The sequence below is a fragment of the Lissotriton helveticus genome, chromosome 5_1 (genome assembly GCF_964261635.1).
Source record: "Lissotriton helveticus chromosome 5_1, aLisHel1.1, whole genome shotgun sequence".
Taxonomy (NCBI): domain Eukaryota; kingdom Metazoa; phylum Chordata; class Amphibia; order Caudata; family Salamandridae; genus Lissotriton; species Lissotriton helveticus.
In genome coordinates, this window is record NC_136065.1 from 2,002,505,929 (window position 1) to 2,002,527,504 (window position 21,576).

General features: G+C 47.3%; 1 protein-coding gene across 1 annotated transcript in view; it reads left to right on the top strand.

Moving 5' to 3' along the window:
* LOC144756164 (E3 ubiquitin-protein ligase TRIM39-like) overlaps nucleotides 1-21,576 on the top strand; it is a 370,969-nt gene that overhangs the window by 44,629 nt on the left and 304,764 nt on the right. The window contains exon 2 of the mRNA XM_078645744.1: nucleotides 18,052-18,147. Coding sequence (XP_078501870.1) covers nucleotides 18,052-18,147 — 96 coding nt within the window. The remainder of the gene's footprint in view (nucleotides 1-18,051; nucleotides 18,148-21,576) is intronic.

Genomic DNA, 21,576 nt, shown 5'->3' on the forward strand with positions numbered 1-21,576 from the left:
ATTCAAGCAAGCCGGGCCGAAGACGCCTGAAATGGTAGAAACCGGTCCCCGGAAACTTGTTTCCTTCCCAGTACAAGAATTGGCTTGGTAGTTTGGTTTGCCCTGTTCCCATCATGCACTGGGACAGGAACAGACTAATTTGCATATAGCCAAGTTCTGAGCTGGGATGGTGCAGTGAGCTAAAAAACGGTGATGGATCAAGCCCTGATCTTTGGACTGGGTAAGAGTGGTCTGCTTAATTCAGGCACTCTGTTCATCACCACCCCCTTTTCTGAATCAAGCGCTTTACCATCCTGGCGCAGAGAAAAACGACATCTGAACACAGCCCACCCCTAATGTAGTCCCCTGAGGCAGCACGAGTGGTCATTTCCCCCGGTGGCCCCAATATCAGAGGAGATCCAGAGGAAGAGAGGAGGCGAAGGGACCTGACACCCAGAGAAGATTGCTGAGGCCCGGTTGAGACACAGGGCCAAGCGAGCACGTGGTCCCGGCGAGACGCCCCACTGCTTAGTCCACTGGTGGGGATGGCCCGGGCGTCTGTTCTTCCAGCACCCATATGCCACCCAAAAAAGTCTCCACCAACAAAGTCTCCAATTACTTCGCCTAGCCGGGCACAAGTTCAGCCAAGGAAGGAGAAGGGCAGCAGGGGGGCATCATGGCTCTCACCTGCGAAGATCTGTTGGCATCCCTCAGGGATTTCAGGAAAGAGCTGAGAGAGGACATCAAGACAGACATTGATGCCTCCTTTGAAGCCTTCAGAGCTGAGATGAGAGGGAAGATGGTGGCTTTACATGCGGACGTAGACTCAGTGGGGTCACGCACCTTAGACTTGGAAGCGAAATACCAAGAGCTAGAAGAACGAATGAGGCCGCTGGAGGAATGCACAATGGAACTTTGTGACCAGCTAAGTGCATCCCCCCCTCAAGTGTGAAGATTTGGAGAATTGCTCTCTGCAAGACATTAGGGTCAGAGGCCTGGAAGAAGGCTGCGAAGGCCCTGACCTGGAAGTGTTCCTAGTGGGCCTCGTCTCCACAGGGGCCGAAGGTGCCTGGATCCAACAGAAGGCCAACAGACGTCCTGCGAAATTTTAGCTCCTTCAAAACAAAAGAACTGGTGCATCAAAAGGCGAGAGGAACGGATAAAGGTACTTTCCAAAACATCACTTGCTCGCTGTTCCAAGACGTGGCACAAGCCACCCTGGCACGGAGGCAACCGTACCTGCAGGTTACGGAAGCCCTGCGCGAGAGACATATAAAGTATCGCTGGACCTATCCCTTCGTTATTGCCTTCCAAATGGACAACAAGCAGCTCCACTACAGAGATGGAGGAAGCGGCGGATCTCTTGGGAATCAGACACCCCCCTCCGCCCCCCCCCATCAAGAGGGTCCACCTCAAAGTATTGTGAAGGGGATCAGCCGATGGAACGACGAGGCGGTGGCCCATGGAGAGTGATTGGGTGTGGGAGCAAAAAAGTACCAGACTGAGGGTGGGAGACCTTGGCATCACAGGCTCAATCCCACACTGTCAGATCGCCCAAAGATAGCTGGGTTTAATAGGCAAGGTAATGGGGGTTATAAGAGGTGGAACGAAGGGTTGGTGCCCCTCTACAGACACACCACGAACTCAGACTTTCTGGCTGCCGGACATCTTGCGTCATGGGTTCCTGACACTGAGTTGGGCGGGGGGTAAACGAAACCAGCACAGAGGTTAACGCGTTAGTACCCTAACAACATGCTATTGGGGTTTACTGGGAGCGGAATTGGGCTTGCTCTTAGAGTTGAACATAGTGAGGCCTTTCTCTGGGATGGAAGTCCCCTCAACTCCGTTTTGGTTCCTATATGTTATATTTGTTGTGTATCATGGTGGTGTTAAAATTTGATTTGGCGTGCGGTGGCCGTAAGGAGGGAGGGGTGGGGGACGAGAGATCAAAGGCGAGTCCACCAGTGGGTGGGGCGTGGGGACCACACCCTGAAACTTGGCAGTTAATTTCCTTTCTTGGAATGTAAGGGGTCTTAACTCCCATAACAAGAGACAATCCCTATGGAAATCCTAACGGACCACCGGATTCTGATAGCCACTTTACAGGAAACCCACCTAAAGAAATGTGAAGAGCGTAGGCTGAAACACAAGCAATACCCCCAGATCTTTCATTCCTCTGCTTCTACGAAGCAAAATGGAGTGGCTCTTGTCTTCCACTCCTCGATCCCCTTTAATCACCAAGCTACTAAATCCGATGCGGCAGGGCGCTTTTTAATGGTACTGGGGAAGATCAGGGGGCAAGCTTGCACCATTGCCACTATCTCTGCACCTAACACTGGGCAACTGGACTTTCTGGAATCCGTTTGAACTACACTGGAGGGTTTTTTCTCAGGAGATATTCTACTCATGAGGGACTTTAACCTCATATGGGATCCCACACTGGATACGACTCACCCTCAGCGGGCAGCGGGATGGACATTCAGTAAGGCTTTCAAAACCTTTACTTTTTATTTTTCTTTCTTTCTTTCGGAGTTGTATATAGCGCTAGCCGGACACGACGGTATCGGAGTGCTTTACAACATTTAATAGAGGAGAACACAATATTATAGCAGTGTTAAAACAAACAGATGTTATAGCGGTGGTCACAACACAAAAGCCTCAAGGTGCAGAGGGGGACTTAGCACGATTGGTGATGCTAGAAGCCGTGAAGTTGCATAGTCTCGTAGTAGAGAGCACCGTATTTCAAGCCGCGCATCCTTCCGAACGAGGGGATAGTGGGAAGGGGTCGGGCTGGGCGTGAGGTAGAGGACTTAGTTTCAAAGTTTCATTGTGCCAGAGTGTGCACGCTCATGAGTTTTAGTGGCACTCTATCCATTTGGGAGAGTGCTCTTGAGGAACAGGCCTTTGAGCTGCCTTTTGAACTTTGGAAAGGAAGGGATGGTCCTGATATGCACTGGGATGGAGTTCCAGATGTTGGGCGCATTTCCAGAGAAGGATCGTGTTGCGGTTTTTCGTTTACGGAATATTGGCGGTATGAGAAGTAGAGTGTTTGAACTCATGAGGTTCCTTGTTTGACCGGCCTTCGTGAGTTTAGAAGCCAGGTTGCGGGTTTCCCTGTGTGAAGGGCTTTGTGTGTGAGGCAGGCAGTTCTGAAATTTGCACGCATTTCAACTGGGAGCTCTCTGAGTGTGGGTGAGGTGTAGTCATATTTTTTTTTACTCCGGTGACCATTGTTGCAGCTGCATTCAGGGTTCATCTGAGGTCAGCTAGGTGTGATTTTGCTGTGCCTGTGAAGTTTGCATTTCTGTAATCCAGTCTTGGGAGTACCAAGGATTGTGTTGCTTGTTTGAGGTCATTGATCTGGATGAAGGGTTTTATCTTGCTTAGTAGTTTTAGGTTGAGGAAGGCACTCTTTGCTGAGTTCTTGAAGTGTTTAACCATGCTTAGTGTGGGGTCCAAGGTGATTCCCAGCGATTTGACGGAGTCGGCCATGCAGAGATTGTCGTTGAGAGCCTCAATTGCTTTGTGCCATTCTGTGACTTTGGAGTTTTCAGTTTTGTTAGAAAAGAGGAGGATTTACGTTTTGCCTTGATTCTGTCATGTCCCTGTAACAAGCTACGAACGAACATGGCTGGTTGGCGGTCTAGCGCTTACGAGTAGCGCAGTACCATGGGTCACCACCTTACCACTTCCGGGGAAGCAACATTTAAACAATCAACGAAGCACACCAAGGTGCTTCTGATTCCGTTTTGGACGACCGCCTTGTTACCAGTGATTGTTTTCGTTGCGGGAAGCGCAGGAGCGCATTCCTGTTTCCTTGCCTGCAGACTTCGCCTTTGATCCGATGCGGGAAGCGCTGGAGCGCATTCCCGTTTCTTTGCCTTGTTTCTTCCCTGCCGGCATGACCCGGTGAGTGCAGGAGCGCAACACCATTACCTTGCTGCATTTCACCCCTTATTCAGTTGCGGGAAGCGCTTGAGCGCATTCCCGTTTCCCTTGCCTTTGTTGCCGGCACGGCCCGGTAAGCGCAGGAGCGCAAAACCATCACCTTGCCCGCATTTCTCCATTGATACAAGACGGGAATCGCAGGAGCGCATTCCCGTTACCTTACCTTTATCCCCTGAGCACAGCACGGTGAGCGCAGGAGCGCGTTATTTATCACCTTTCTTTTGGGCCTCTTTCTGCACAGCACGGTGAGCGCAGGAGCGCGTTATTCATCACCTTGCTTTTGGGGCTCTTTCTGCACAGCACGGTGAGCGCAGGGGTGCGTTCTCTTCACCCTGCCATTCCTTATTCACATTTACAGCGCAGTAGCGCGGAGGCACTTAACCATACTTTGTCCTACTCCATTTATCTGAACGACAAGTGCAGGAGCACATCATTTCTTTTCTCCTTCATCGATGAGGACAGCCTTGAACCTTTCTTCTTTCAGGTGACTGGTTTCCATTACCCTTCATGCTTCCATAAATGCCTAAGACAGTGTGCAGGTAATCCTAGTAATTGTTGTGGTTTGTCATCTCTTCAGGTCCTGGGTCAAGAAGGTCCCTTATCTCATACGACATCTTCAGGCTCCTCCCTACCAGGATTCCTTCCCCCGGCTGTCAGCGCAACCCCGTTCTGATACCATCAGGGTAGGACAGAAGGGGGGTGGGTAAGAGACGGAGGAGGTTATTCATGTCATCCCTGCGAGACTACACTACAGGCAGACGGTAAGGCCTGTGGGGATCGTGACAGATTCAATTTCAAGTGGTTAGAGGAGAGCCAGTGTTGGACTTCTCTGAGAGTGTAATTGAGTCTTTGGATGTCTTCAATGGAGTTAGTTTCGAGATAAATCTGGGTCTCGTCCGCGTAGAGGTGGAAGGGAATGTTGGATCTTTTGAGAATGGTGGTGAGGGGTTCCATGCATATGTTTAATGGTTGCGAGGAGAGGACTGATCCTTGTGGGACGCCTCTGCTGACAGGGTGAAGGTCCGACTTGAAGTTGTTGATTTTGACTCTTCGAGACAGATTTTGGAGAAAGCAGCCAAACCAGAGTAAGACTGCATTTTCAGCCCCTAACCTTTCTTGGAGTGCCTTATTGAGTAGTTGGGGATCAACTGTATCGAAGGCTGCCGATAGATCCAGTAGGAAGAGTAGGGAGCATTGGTCTGAATCGAGGGACTTGTGTAGATCATCCATGATATTAAGGATCGCTGTCTCTGTGCTACACCCTTTTCTAAAGCCTGTTTGGTAGGGGTCCAGTAGGTTAAAGCTGTCCATGTGCTGTGTCAGTTGTAGGAGAATGCTCTTTTCCAACGTTTTAGCCAGGAGAGGAAGATTGGAGACGGGTTTGTAGTTATTCAAATAATTGGTGTCCATGCCTAGTTTCTTTCAGCAGTGGAGTGACTTGGCCAGCTTCAAGCAGTCCGGAATGACTCAGGTGCTCAGGGAGCTGTTTATGATCCTGGTCCAGAGCGGTACTAGGGAGAGTTTTGGCTTTATGGCCAGTTGGGCAGGAATAGGGTCCAAGGCGTGAGAGGAGGGTTTGGAAGTGGAGATCAGTTTGACTATCTCTGATTCCGAGATGAGGTTGAATGATTTCATTGGTTCGGAAGGTGCATGTGTGTGCGATCATCTGCTTCTGGGGCTGGGCTCCTATGAATGGTGTTACGTTTGATGTCTAGGGAGAGCTCAATCTTGGCGATTTTGCCATTGAAGAATTTTTCAAAATTCTCACACAGGGCATTTGAAGGCTGTGTTGTGGACACAGGGGGCTTGTAAGTTTGTTTCCTGATGAGGGTAAAGAGCTTGTTAGGTCTGTTTTTAGCATTTTCGAGGGCATAGCGAAAGAAGGACGTTTTTTCATACTTGATGTGGTTTTTGTACTTCTTGTGTGTTGCTTTGAGTTGGTCCCGGAGGATTGGAGATGGATTGTTGTGACAGTCTTTCCGTTGCTCTGAGTTGTCTTCTTTCTGCGTTTATGTCTGAGTTAAACCAGGATCTGGAAGGAGAGGTCCTGGCTCCTTTTTGTTTTAAGGGTGCTATTTGGTCCAAAATGTTGATCATGGTGGAGTTGAAGTGAGAGGTGAGTTCTGTAGTGGATAGGTCGTCGTTTGAGGTGGTGAGGAGAGAGCTTATCTTTTCTTCCAGGACGACCATGGGGATCTGCTTTTAGATTTCTTGTCCAGTGGAGGTGGACCTGATTCTCTAGGATCGATTGGTTCATGTGAAATAGGATGATATGGTCAGACCAGTCAACTGGCATGGCACGGTCGACTGCGTCAGGTTGGGCAATAATGACATCCAGGGTTGATCCTTTGATATGGGTTACCTCTGAGCAGTGTTGGGTGAAATTATTGTTGGGTAGGAGTTTGTTCAGGTTTTGATTAAGCAGCTTGTTTTCCTCATTCCAGAGTAGGTTAAAGTCTCCTAAAATTAGGTTGCTGGCATCTTCCATGACATCCCCGGACTCACGGACACAAAAGCGGATACTGGGGCGAGCGCTAAGCTTGTGAGGGCAGCCCGAAGGTGGGAGGCTGCTGGCAAAGAGCTGATGGTTGCGGCTCTTGGCCTTTTTAAAATTATTTGCTACTGTGTTATTTTATCTGTGGGGCTTTCTTGTCAACTTGCCTGGGTTTTTAAAAATACACCTGGACACTTTTTAAATTATATAAATCCTCTCTGCACTTACCTGTGAGTACAGTAAGACAGGGTTAACCGCGCCTTTTCTCCTCCTGCTCTCCCGACTTGGGGGTCCATCCGTGCAAGCGGACCTGCCATCTTGGGAGTAGCGGAGTGACGCTCTAGTCTTCCATTACATCCCCGGACTCACGGACACAAAAGCGGATGCTGGCGCGCCAAAGGCAAGCCCGTCTGCGCCTGTCCGTGCTAAGGACGCGCCCAGCGCCAGTTGCGCTGCCCCTCTTGGGATGGGACCGGGACCAGTTGTTGGGGGTGATCCTAGACGTTATACCAGTAAAGAACTAAATATCATTGGTGAATGGGGCTGTGACAGAGGGACCCTTATGCTGTCCAACACTGCTTTTCCTGTGTCGGACTTTCTGAGGAGTGACACTATAGCCGGTGGGCTTTTGAACATGAGATCTCTCCCTAAACACAGTGTTGATATACAACTGGTGTTGGAAGCTCACGAGGTGGACTTCTTGTGCATGACTGAAACCTGGACTGCGCCAGAGTGCGAAGTTGATGCCGGGAATGCCTGTCCGCCAGGGTTTAAAATCCGACATAAGCCCAGAACTAGTGGGAGGGGAGGTGGGGTGGGTGTGATTTTTAGAGATACGATGGATCTGAATGTCATCGAAATTGATGCGTGTAATGGCTGTGAACTATTTGGATTTTCTCTTAAGAATGCTCAAAGGCTTTTTCTAACGGGCATTATTTGTTATAGACCCCGTGGGGGTCTTTACTTTAGCCCAGCAGCAGTTGTTTTTGGAACTGCTCACCAATATGGCTGTTACTCACAGCCATTAGGTGATTCTTGGAGATTTTAATCTGTGGTTAAATGGTACTATGAACACAGGCCTTCTTAATATGATTCACTCTTGTGAGGCCCTCTGCCTCTCTCAGCGAGTCTCTCAGGCGACCCACACAGGGGATCATTGGTTGGATCTGATTTTTTCTGAGACCAACCTTCTCACTGTTGGGGACGTCTTACCTATGCAATTATTTATGATATGTCAATTTTGTGACTGTGTTTCTTATGAATTCTAACTGAAATGAAATTATGAATTTGAAAGCAATGCTAGAAAAAAAAGATTAAAAACCTCATATATTTTTTGAAGAAATTTAAAAAAAAAAGCTTGTTGTGTATCTGTCACCCTTAATATGAAGAATGTGATGCATACTTGTTTTTGACAATTGTGGTCAATGAGGGAACTTTTCTTCTAGTTGTACTTTATCTCTTCCCCTCTGTTCCCTGGCCTTATTCTATATTTTGAGGGGGTCCCATCATTACTGCTTCAGACGTCTTACCTATGGCCTGGACTCACCACTTCTTGATTAAATTCTTTGTGAAGTCAGGCACACTTACTACTGGGACATCTAGCCTAGTGAGGGAGTATGTTAGCAGGGATTGGAAGTTTCTTGCTCGGAAAAAAGGTGCCTCACCCATGTTCATGGTTGAGAAGTGCTTCGCCCCTGACATGCAGATTGAGGCGAATTACGCCGCCCTTTGCTCAAAGATTACCTCGGTCCTGGATACCTCTGCTCCTTTAAAACATCATAGCAGCAGGGGGAGAACCTCAGCTCCCTGGTTTACGGACAGCCTCAAAAATTTGAGGCTGGAGTGTAAACAAGCGGAGAGGAGGCGGAGGCACGCATACCTGGATAGGGATAGGCTTGTTTGGAAAGCTAAGCGGGTGGACTATAAGAAGGCGATCCATAGAGTTAAGGCAGCGCACTTCTCTAGGGTGATTCTCGATGCCCCGAACAGCTCCCGCAGCATTTCTAATATTTTGAATAGCCTTATTAGCCCGGACTGTGTCAAGAATGAGTCCCCCCCTCCCCCCCCCCCGCCCTCTCAGGAACTCTGTGCTAGGTTCTTCCAGGATAAAATCAAACTGATCATTGACGACCTAGGGGTGGAGCAGCAACAAACTTTAGCGTTGGCTGATTCTGGCATACCGCTGACTTTTGGGGCTGTTCACGAACATAGGGAGATACGTCCCTTGTGGAATTTGTGCAGTTGTCTGCAGAGGAGTTCAGGGGAGTGGCCTCTGGCATTACATCTGGGTCCCCGCTTGACCCGATTCCACTAAAAATCTGGAAGGAGTTCGAGACGGAGCTCTTCCCTACGCTTCGGCTGGTTTGCAACCAGTCGCTTACTACTGGAGTGGTACCACCTCAGTGGAAACAAGGGGTGGTGACCCCTTTATTGAAAAAGCCTACCCTCGATCCTGGATGCCTCAAGAACTTTAGGCCCATCTCGCTTTTACCTTAGCCAGCAAAAATTGTAGAGCGGGTGGTGGCAGGCACTCTCTCTAGATACCTACATCAGCATAAGCTCCTGGAGAAAGTCCAGTTTGGCTTTCGGCCAGCCCATGGCACCGAGACGGCCTTGGTGACCGTGTTGGATGAGCTTCGTTGGCGGGCAGACAGGGGACAGGCAGGGGTGTTGATCCTGCTTGACCTGTCTGCCGCCTTCGACACGGTGAACCATGGAATATTTCTGACAGGCTGACAGAGGTGGGGGTTGCTGGTAGTGCCCTTGGGTGGTTTGAATCCTTTATTCAGGACAGGGAACAAGCTGTGTCCCTCCCTCCCTTCCAATCCACTTTTCCACCATCTCCCATGGCGTTCCACAAGGCTCGTAGTTAGTCCTATATTGTTTAATATCTACATGAAGCCTTTAATTGCGGTCATCAAACATTATAATGTTGAAATAGTTAACTACGCTGATGATACGCAGCTGATTCTCTCCCTGGAGGGAGATGAGTCAACCTCTTTGGAAGTATTCAACAACTGCCTGCGAGATACAGCGGTTTGGCTGAAGGCCAACTCCCTGCAATTCAACACAGGAAAGCCGGAGGTGTTATACTGCCCTAGGCCTAGGGTACAATCTTTCTTACCCAGCAACTTCTGGCCTGTGGATTTCTCTCCCCTGGTGCAGCTGTGAAGGTAGTGCGGAACCTGGGTGTGATGTTCAATAGCGGCCTTACCTTGGAGGCGCAGGTTTCAAAGATAGTAGCTGGCTGCTTGGCCATTATTCGCTTCTTGAGGAAAATCCTTCCTCTGTTACCGCCCCTTGCCCGGGTAGAGGTGGTGCATTGTACAGTGCTCAGTAGGTTAGACTACTGTAACTCCCTGCTGTTGGAGTCTCCATGCTATCTTATGGATAGACTCCAGAGAATTCAGTCCGCAGCGGCAAAATTAGCCCTGGGGTGGTTAACAAGATCTTCCTCTTCAAGGGCTTTGACTCGGCTGCACTGGCTCCCAGTAAGACAGAGGGTGCAATTTAAGTCCCTCTGACTGGTCTTGAAAGCTCTCCAAGGGCTGGGCCCTGCTTGTTTACAAAGGAAGTTCTCGTGGCATGTGGCGGGGGGGGGGCTAGTGAGGTAAGTACCGGGAGCGGGATTGAATTTTGGAGGAATCCGGTTGGTCACTCCGTCCTGGGGTGGGAAGTTATTCAGGCTGGAGTGCCGTGTGAGAGAGTTGCATAGCGCGGGGAAGAATGAGTCAAATTAATCTATGTTGACGTTGGTGGATTGGATCAGTACTGTGCCGTTGGAGTACAGGGTCACCGAGGTGGGGCCACTCCACATGAGACGGTTGGGGATTGTGGTTGTCAGTTGACAGCTATGGGGGGTGGTGGTTGTTTTGATTACGTGGAGATGTGCTTCAAGAGTAGTGTTCCATTGTTCCAGTCTTTCTCTATGGAAAATTAGGTCTATTTTCCATTGCCCTTTGGCGGCGCACTGGTAAATGTCTGCGAATAGAGTTTCTGGGTGTTGTCTAATCAGTCTATGTTTGAAATTCTTTTTGGATTTAAAGGAGAGGTTGGGAGGAAGGTGATTGAGAAGGAGTTCGGGCCGTGTGGTTTTAAGAGGTTATGTGTGTCGGGGTGCGGTGAGGTTGGAGTGACTGGTATCATTTTGTCTGAGTTGGAAGGGGTGTGGCTAAACTGTGTTTCCACAACAGGTGACTCATAGGGGACCAGCATCCGGGGCATTCCCTTTACTTATAGGTGGGAGTGTTTTTCGAAGCTGTATGTTTGGCTCAGGAATAGTGTTTATCCTAGTGGTCTTCCTAAGGAGCTGTGGGGGCAGAAACCGTCTCCTGTGGACCAGGTAGTGCGTTAAGGACCGGCATCTAAAGGATTGACGGGGCTGTCTGATCTAGGACAGGAGCTTGTGGGGTCTGTGTCGGTGTGGGAGGAACTGTTGTTGGGATTGGAATTTAGAGTACTGGAGCTAGTGTGGATACTTAAGGGTGAAAGATGGTGTTTTTCGGTCGGGAAAGGACTGGTGATTTATTCTAAATAGGGGGACTATGGGGAGGCGGGCGCCTTTATTTAGGGCCATGGATCTCCTGCATAAGGGCGATGTAGGGTCAGAGCTACTTGTTGGGCAGAAGCTGGAGGGGTGAGTTAGCCTTGGGCATTTTAAGACATGCGTCGGTGTCACAATATCTGATTATGATGGATCCCTGAGTTGCAGCCCTGCACCTCCTTTAGTGTTTATGGGTTGGATTCATTGAAAGACTCTGTATGTCGTTCAGTCGCTTCAGTAATTTTTCACTGGGGCATTAATGATCAAGTCCCTAAACATGCCCTCTATTTTATGCCATCACAGTCTACTCTTTGCTGATTATTCAACCCCCAATTACGATACTGCTGTTAACTGGGGGCAAGGAGTGTGCCAGCGGTGGACTGATTAGAAGAGAGTAATTAAAAGGTGCCTAAGTGCTCTTTTAGCACCACAGGCGCCATTTTAGGGTCAGGCAGTCCAATAACGAGCCCCATTTGTCATTGTGTCAGCCTGTAGAGTAGAAAATAATGTCCAATGATTGCAGGGTGGTCGGAGGAACCGTGGAGAGACACTCAGGAGAGTGGGTTTTGTGGGTTGTAGACGCGCAGTGGTATAACTTTCCAGCACCTTTACTGCTCTTCAGTGCTTGGGCCTTCTGGACGCTTGGAGGGAAGCCCACCCTACGTCGATGAATTATTCCTTTTTTCCCATTCCCATAGAACCCACTCTAGAATAGATAATATTTTTCTCAGTTAATCCCTTCTCTTCACAGTAGCGGATGCAAATTTTCGCTATGAGCGACTATCAGGGTTTAAGATGAATAGCTCAGGGTCATTCTTGCTCAACCTAACCCTACCGGGAGAGGAATGGGAACAAATAAAGGAGACTTCCCCTTATTGTTGTACGGGCAAAGACATTACATATCTAGGGGTTAAGCTCACTCCCAAAATATCAGGTGTTTACAAGGCCAATATCCCGCCTTTTGGTGAAACTGATCAAGGCATACCTGATTCGGTGGATAACGGCCTACACCTATTGGATAGGGAGAATAAATGCAGTGAAAATGTATATCCTCCCTAGACTACTATACCTATTTCTGGGCCTTCCGATCCCAGTGGATAGGGAACTAATCACTGACCTAAAAAAGGCAACCACTAAATTCATATGGCAGGGACAAATAGCCCGACTTTCATACCGGGTCTTAATCAGGCCCCGAACAGAAGGAGGTCTAGCTCTCCCAGATTTCAAGAGTTACTACCGAGCGACACAGCTCCGGGTCATAACGGAATGGGATCTTAGAGAGTCCGAAAAACACTGGCTCCATATGGATCGACAGATAACGGGCAGGACTATGTCAAACCTCTTATGGTTAAAGAAGCAACACAGGCTGCCAAACTCTTATATCAGCACCCCCACGGCCTCTACTCTGCGGATGTGGGACCTACTTACTAAAGCACTCGACTACCTTCCCCTCGCCCTACACTCCCATACATTTAAACCCAGATCCCCCCCCCCACCTAGCAATGCAGGATGGGCCCTTTACGCAGTGGAGTGTGGGGGGATGCCTCATGATGTCCCACCTATACAGGTAAGGGGAACTCCTGACGTTCGCGGAATGTGTTAAAGCATTCCATTTAATGCCCTCTGAGGGCTTGCACTACACACAACTCAAACACTGGGTGCAGCAACCCCAGGAGCGGCAGGCCGCTACCGTCGGGTGAACGTGCGCTTAACAAATTATTTTAATGTAACATAACAAGGACCTGCTCCCAATTGAGAAATTTGCACAATTGGGGGCATCCACCTAGGTAACGGTTTCCTTTCTTTACTCCCTCATTCGGGCATTGAGCCTTCAGGCGTCTACTCTAACTAGACCAGTGGAGGAGAAGCAATGGAGCCGTTTATACAAAGACATAACCAAACACAACTGTTCTATGCATCTCCGAGAGGCTCACTACAAAATAATGTAGGATTGGTACTTGCTCCTCCAGAAACTACATAAAATATTCACTAACACTTCGGACAGATCCGGCAAGACTGTGGCTTGGTGTTGTGAGACTTCCGACATATCTGGTGGGACTGTCCCTCTATCAAGCCATTCTGGAAAGAAATTCTCTCGCAGATGAAACTGATTTTAGGATACCCCATCCCGGAGACCATAGAACACCCTCTCCTGGGAATCCGAGACCCAATACTGAAACACACAGCTGGAGATCGCGCCATCATGTGGCTGTGCCACGGTGCAGCCAAGATGGTGGTTGCTGCGGCCTGGGAAAAGGCTGAGGTCCCATCCATTACCCAGTGGCACACTAGACTTTGGCGAGCATTAGTGCTAGAACGCCTGACTGATATTACAGAGGGTTCAAAGAAGGGATTTGACTACATCTGGTCTCCGTTGGTGGAATAACTATCAGAGGGACTACCCCTATTTGAATGCAGCCCTAGACTGCGGACACTCCACCTATGGGAAACAGCATTTACATCGCGGTCAGCACACTGCGATGCTGTTACATCGCAGTCATTACAACGACCGCGATGTTACAACGCTATGCCATTACAACGCAAGTCTTTACATCGACCTGCGCTCGATGGCGTGCTAACATTACAAATAGTGTAGTTTACTATCCAAACACCTTCTCTACTGTTACGTGGACTGGAGTGGGAATTGTAAATTACACTTTTCTAATGTTAGCAGGCCATCCAGCTCAAGTCGATGTAAAGACTTGCGTTTTAATGGCATAGCGTGGTAACATTGCAGTTGTTGTAACGACCGCAATGTAACGACATCCGTTGTACTGACTTGCGTTGTAACGTGTCATATTTTCCACCTATTCCACATCTAACCAAGGAAAGCGCCCCCCAGGGGTACCTAGTATGAGAGACACCGGACCCTGGCACCCGCCCACCAAGCCGCCCCACAAAGGAAGCCACACTGGAATACACGCACCATGATACACCTGTTAATCTTTCTATGTTTTCTTCTCTTTCTCTCTCTCGTTTTACAGTTTTTCTTTTCTGGGTTCTCTTTGCTGGTCTTCTCTCTATGGCCCGCGTGGGGCTCAGTTTGGACAGAACACATCAGTACACCTGAGCAGAGATCCCACAACAGGGCTGTTGAACAAAGGAAACACTATGCAATGCTGAAGGTTTAGAATGGGACGAAGAAGCACTAGGCATCTATTGGGCGAGTCCTTGTTAACAAGCTGTGTATACCTGGAAGCTATCTGTAACACTTGACCTGTGTGATGTACTGGATGTGTCTGCCATGTTCTTTCTTGTATAGATGTAAAATTCCATAAAAATATTTTGAAACAAATGTAGCAGTTTCCAGTTTAAACAGTGTGTGACCCTAGTGAACAAGATGACCATCAGGCTAGAGCTAAGTAGAGGAAGTAATGGAGAGTATAAATCACTATTCACCAGCGAATGCATGAAAAGAGAGGGTATCATATTTTGCAAAGCAAGCAGGGAAACCAACAAAAATAAGTAATTAGGGAAAATAGTATGATAAAACATAAATGAGGGAAGCAAGAAAGGGAGAGGGGAAGGCGATGTAGCAGTTAACATACCTCCTCGGTAAGACTGGTGAGAGTCTGCCTAACATTGAAAAAGGTTTGTGGGAAGTTCAGCATTACCCCTAAATGTCGGCCAAAGGGGTAATGGAAAGGCAGAAATGAACCATTACTTTTCACTGTATCATTGTAAAAGATAAAAATGTTAAAGAGAACAAACCCATCATCAGAATTCATAAGCTGGAGAACATCTTCATCATAAATCTAGTGATTGTTAAGAAGCCACCGCAGAATATCACAACATTAGTCTAGTCATAAATGCGTGCCAGCTACCTTGCCCATCAGCATAAATTGTATATCTGAGAACATGCCACTCCTCACAATCCCGTTGCTAGAAAACATGGACAGCATCATAGACCCCATGGAATCTAACCCCAAGCATAATGATACCTTTGATAACGGACCAATCATCATAACCTCTATGTAGTACATGCCAATCATAGACACACTCGTCCCAGTGACTATACCTGTCATTGTAAATCAGGTGCCTGATAAAATGCCCATCACCAGCATTCAGATGCCAGAAATATGAAATCATCCCAATATGGCATCTAAGCATGCCGGTTATAAAGAAAACCTGTTCTGATGAATTTCATTAGTGACTTGCCAAGATGAATATGCCATGAGAAGTGTTTGTCCAGAGACTATGGCTTACAGAATTACTGCACAGATAAAATGTTGTAAGATTTACTGCCCAGATGACATGCCATAGAAGTTACTGCCCTTCTAGCATTCCCTCTGATATGTTGCTCTGATAATGTAAGTAAGTAATATGTTTATTGTACAGTTAATTAAAACCTTTACAAAAGTTGGCCATCTTTTATAAAACAGTAAAAGATCAATTTAAAAGGCTGATAGCCATGATTAAGAACACACTTAAAATCTCATTGTTGAATTCGGAACCTAAAATATTGGCTTAAGTGTTGTCTAATAGATTAATCAAGGTCATTAGTGAGCTGGTACATCCCGACCGATCTGGATTTATTCTGCACAGAAACACGGCTTTGAACATAAGGCGGTTACACGGGGTGTTGGCTAAATCGCATGCCTTGCGAGAGCCGGCCATAATAGCATCGCTGGACGCAACGATGGCCTTTGATACGGTGGAGTGGCCATATCTATGGGCTGTTTTGGCTAAATTCGGTTTTGGTTCTGAGTTCATTAGCTGGGTGCGTCTATTGTATACTGAGCCTCTTGCGCAGGTTGTTGTAAACAATCGTGTCTCGGCGCCATTTTGTCTTGGGTGGGGCACTAGGCAGGGTTGTTCGCTTTCCCCCCTTTTGTTCTCGCTGGCTCTCGAGCCTCTGGTGGCTTGGATCCGCTGGGAGCCCTCGATTAAGGGTATTTGTTGGTCTCCACAGTTCGAAGACCGAATCTCTTTATATGCTGATGACATATTACTTTATTTGACCTCACCCAGGAGATCCCTTAACGTTCTCTGTGATGTTTTGGCTTCCTACAGTCGGAATTCGGGATTGATAATAAAGTGGACGAAATCTTATCTTTACGTATTATGTGGTGACGTCCCCTTCCTGCCTCGGAATTGTCCTATTCAGATCGCTAAAGAAGGGTTCAAGTATCTCGGGATTTATATTTCATTGGTTCCCACAATTCGATATGACAAAAACCTTCTTCCTCCGCTAGCTCGGCTGAAAAGCGATGTGGCTGGCTGGAAGAAACTTCCGCTCTCGCTGTTGGGACGGGCAGCTCTTTTTAAAATGATGTCCCTGCCCCGTTTTATTTATGCCCTCCAGAACACTTTAGATGTGGTACCAGCTAGCTATTTTCGAGAAGTGGAAGAAATGCAGCATAGCCTACTTTGGGAAGGCAGACCACGTATAGCATTGGCTAAGTTGACGCTCCCATGGTATGACGGAGGAATTGCCCTCCCTAATATCAAGAGATACTATTGGGCATCGCAGTTTGGAGCTCTAAATCATGGTACCTACGGGTCCAATACGGATCCGGGATACGCAATGGATAAATGGCTGCTCCCTGGTGGTAATTATAATAGAGCGTTGTATACCAGGTCCAGAGAGAAAAGTCTGATGGGACCTACCAGAGTGGCGGTACGTATATGGCATGATGTTACTAGCTCACTGGGATGGAAAAACCACCTGACTTTGGCTACTCCGTTATTTGGATCTGATAGGTTGGGCAGGCTGTGGCACACGAAAGGTTTTGACAAATGGGACTTGATAGGGATTACTACTGTGGGCGATATTTGGGCAAAGGGGAGGGTTAAGTCATTTGCTGAATTACAAACTGAATACGAACTAAGTGGGACTGAGTGTTTTCGTTATGTGCAAGTGAGACATGCATTGATGTCGGTATTCCCTGAAGGGGAAGAGATACCAGAGGCATCCCCATTGGAAGACTGAATACTAGATGGGCATCTGCCTGATAGCACAATTTCTCTCATCTATAAAAAACTGATAAATCACAGAGCGGATCATTTAGTAGATTTGAGGGACAAGTGGACGCGAGATGGCATTGAAATTGATGACGAAGATTGGCAATCTGCAGTTTCTTCCCCTAAAGAAGTTGCGATTCCGGCGAGATTGAGGCTCGTCCAGTTGAAAATACTACACAGGGTTTATGTCACTGGTCCACATCTGATTAGAATGGGTTTAACGGAGGAAGGTCTGTGTAAGCGTGGATGTGGTCAATTGGGGACGTTTCTTCATATTCTGTGGGAATGTCGATGTATGGTAGACTACTGGGGTACTGTCCATGATGTTATGCAGGAAGTAACTGGTGTGGCTCTCTTGCCGGAAGCAAGTAGATGTCTATTGAATATTTGGGAACTGACTGACCTGAACACTGCACAAACTCAGTGGGCTACTCTAGGGGCCATGATAGCTAAGCGAAATATAGCACAGCATTGGGGATCTGAAAGGCCGCCTACGATAGAGGGGTGGAAGGAAAGTATGGATTGGTGTATGTTCCGTGAAAAAACTGTTTATCTGGCAAGAGGTCGCCCTCGGAATTGGAATAATGTCTGGGGTCCATGGAATCAGTACAGAGGAAATATCTGTGTACTACCTGCAACTGTTGTCTTTGATGCTCCGCTTTCCCCATGACCTCTACATGGTAATATGTTTTATATCTGTGCTCCCTCCCCACCCCCCCTCTCGCCAATATTTATTGTATCACATTTTGAATTTATGAGCGATCCTCTTCTGTACTAAGCACCTGTGTATTTATTGATGCCTTGTTTTAATAAAAATAATTATTTAAAAAAAAGAACACACTTAAAATTGCAGAAGAGATCCACTCCTCTGGCCTTGGTAACCCATAGTCCAGTTTAATTTTTTTGTTTGTGGAAATTTAGCAGCAGTTTGTGAGGCAGAGTTTCCCTCCTGGTAAGGGTCTTGGCTCTCATAATGTACAAAAGGCATCTACATGTACCTTTGGCAGTAATGGACAATTTTATTAAAAGATTAAAAGATCAATATAAAGTTTGTATCTCAACCTCTGAAGGACAGTTGCACACTATGTTTATGGTTTTGAATGTTTGGACTTTCTTCTTTTAGGAGAAGTTTCAGAGTCTTCGCGACTGCTTGAAGAAAGAACTGGAGGACATGATCGAACTGCATCACAAGGAAGAGATGAAAGTGACAGAACTGGAGGTAAGAGAACAGTACCTGATATACCAGTAGTGTGGAGTGAGGACTCCAAATATTTTCTCACTTTACAAGTTTCCAGCAAGACCACAGAACTTGTATCAGGAATTGACCATACCTAGGTTAGGGTTTTCCTGAATGTGCTTTGAAACTATCACCTGCAGCGTCCATGAATATAAAGACATGAAGACACTTTAAGACCCCAGGGTTTTTCAGAGTTTTTGTTCCTATGTTGCGTAAAGGTGATCAACTGTATCCCCGTTTTGTGCTTGGATGTCCTCAGGGGAGGTGACCACAGTCCAAAGGTGAAGGTAACAAGGATATTATTAAAGTGCATCGCTACATGTTAAGGCAGGGGCCTCTATCCTTTTCTATAGTGAGAGCTACTTCTGATCAGTGAAAATAGTCCAGAGCTGCTAATGTCTTTGTTCATTGTTGCATTAGTGACCACATCAAATGGAATCACTATAGCGGCAACCCCTTGTAGGAATACTAATAGTGATCAAATGTCATACCGAAATATCATATCCAGAATATTGACTAACACAATAGCATGAAATTCTGTATGTATAGATGTACTATTCTTAAATCCATGTCTACATATATCTACAAAATAAATAGATGTGGAGTTTAGAATGTAAACAAAATTATACTCACTTATAATTAATTACTATTTATAAAGTGGCTATACCCTCTGAATTACTTGCTGTGCTGGGCTGCACTACAGGGAGCTACTTACCTCCTGAGCTACACGTTTGTGACCCACTGTTTTAAGGAATCTTAACAGGGTGCCTCGCCCAGTATCCAGTTCCCCCTGGTATTTGGTGGATTTTCCTGCTTGTGTAATTTGGCCATGGGCTCTGGGGGAGTCTGCATTCCTCCAGCTTCCACTGCAACTACCCTTCATTACTGTTCGTAACCTCCAGGAGATCCAAAGTTTGTCTGAGCTGGGATTTTAAAAGATGGTTTTATCCTCATTTTGTGTAAATCCATTCACGGTTTTAGTGAAGGCAGGTGGGCAATCCTAAATCCCAGATTCAGTAGTTACCTTCTTTTCTTTATAGGTCGAAGCCTGCATTGCAGCGCATGCGCTGCTGCAGGCAAGAGTTCTCGTAAACAAGAAGGGGCATGAAACCACGCCCCTTCTTCCATAGGCCGGTCTCGCGGAACGGAGGCCTGCCACTGGACAATGCCCCTGTTTGGGTGATTTGTCCGGCTGTGATCCCGCCTCCCGAGGACTGGGTGACATGACTTACGGTGCCGCAAGCGTATTCTCTGAAATATTGCCATGGCAACCATGAGTCAGGTCACCAGTGCGGGAGGGGCGGGATTCATTCTTGCATTTCCGGCTATTTATTTATTTTTTGTTAGCAATTTTGCAGTCATTGCTGCGCGTTCCTCGGCGGTGGAGGAGGTAGGGGAGAGGCGGTGCTGGTTATTCATAGTTTTCCTTCATTGTAATGTGATATGCGCACTTTATTGACAATCGTGATGTGTACAACTTTCAGCAGCGGCGGCACACGGAGCACGCTTCTCCCCAGCTTATACCGCCCCTGTGACTTGTTCTTTCACTGTGTTTCATTCGGCCACGAAGCCGTCTGTGAGCCGTTTGTGAGGTGTTTTTCACGAGGCATGCCGACCGTCCTAATTACGGTCATATTGCCTGTTTACCTCAGATGCTTTGTCCCAGACCATTACATTTTGTTGACATCGCAGAAAACACGCATCGCTGTGCATCCAACTAGCCAATGCTAAAATCTATCGAATTGCAGTGGTGTTTCTAAATAAGCAGACATTCACTGAAGGCACTGGCTTCTTAACGGTTAACATAAGCAACCGCGCGGCAACTGCGCACTGACTATAACCCACGCAGTTTACAAGCGGCTTCCAAATGTAAACGTTGTGGGGGGGCATCTCTCTGCTGATAATGCGAGATGCAGCTGTTTGCTCTCCAACTCTAGCATATTTAAATTACATATTCTGCACCAAAACAAGATGCAGAGCTGAGGCTACAGGCTCCTATGTTTAGCGGCTGGTGGCGAGGCAATCCAGAGGGGGAAACATACTTTACAACGCAACTTTTACCACGCAGTGCTATTACAACGCAGGTTTTACAATGAAAACCATTAAAACGCATTGCGCTGGGGGGCGCTCTAGGATAGGAAATAGATTTAATTTACTATCCAACACCTTCCCTAGTGTCCACGGGGACTGGAGTTGGAATAGTAAATTAAACTATTCACATCCAGCACCCCAAAGCGCTATGCGTTGTAATGGTATGCGTTGTAAAAACTGCGTTGTAACAGCATGCGTGGTAAAAGCATGCGTTGTAACGTCATACATCCCCCAGAGGTCATTGCACTCTTTGAGGGAAACAGCAGCCGAGCGTGCCTCGCTTTCGCACTGTTTATCTTAGGCAAATGGTGCGTGCTGCTCTTCGGATCTGGTAACTCTCACCACGGGGGAACAGTGCTCTAGCAGCAGCACTGGGCAACGTGAGTAACAGTGACAGGAGGTCTGGCGCCGGGGTGTATCCTGTCGGAACAGGCAGCAGTGCCACTATCAGTGCTATGTATACCAAGTGTTGTGTGTCTGTGCTGCTCTTTTATGTGCACATAGTGGGGGTTGGTGTCTCTGTGCTGCTATTCTATGTGCACCTAGTGTGTCAGTGTGTATCTGTGCTGCTGCTGTTCTGTGTGCACCAAGTGTGTGTGTGTTTGTGCTGCTGTTCTGTGTGCACCTAGTGTGAGTTGGTGTGTCTGGGCTGCTATTCTGGGTATGTTTGTGTGTGCTGCTTGTTCTGTGTGTAACCAGTATGTGTGTGTGTGGGTGTGCTGCTTCTTGTTCTAAAGCGAGGGTTACAATTCATTAAACTGGAGGATTCAAAAGGAGAAAAATCACGTGGTTAAATATAGAGTTCAAGGAGAGTTTAAGGTCTCGTTCATTTATAGCGAGAAGGTCGGTATATCATGCCTACTGACTCCTGGCTGGTGTATGGCCGCAGAGCAGGAACCAAAGAGTGCAATTGATCAAGCATATGACAGCTGAGTGCATTAAGAATACAACTCACGAAATAAAGTAAAAAATCGTTATATACCAAGATGCTGCTCTGAAAGAGACAGCAGTGCAGAGAATAGAGACTGCTAACCCTTTGTATATTATATTTTTGGGATCTTCTCAGGTCTCAAGTCTGATAGAGTCCTTTTTGCTTTGGCAGATTGATGACAACCCTGTGTTTCTTAAGGGACGTGCTGAATTAATTAATATGCCAATCAAGTGGGCCAGGACTTGTAGAAATCTACTCCTACCATCTTCCTACCCCTCGGAGATGCTGCATGTTATGAATATTTCTAAGGCGGCTTATTTGGGGGCTGTGTGGTAACAACATCAGTGGCGAGGGCTTGCAAACATGGCGGTGCGCAGGAGGCTCTCTCT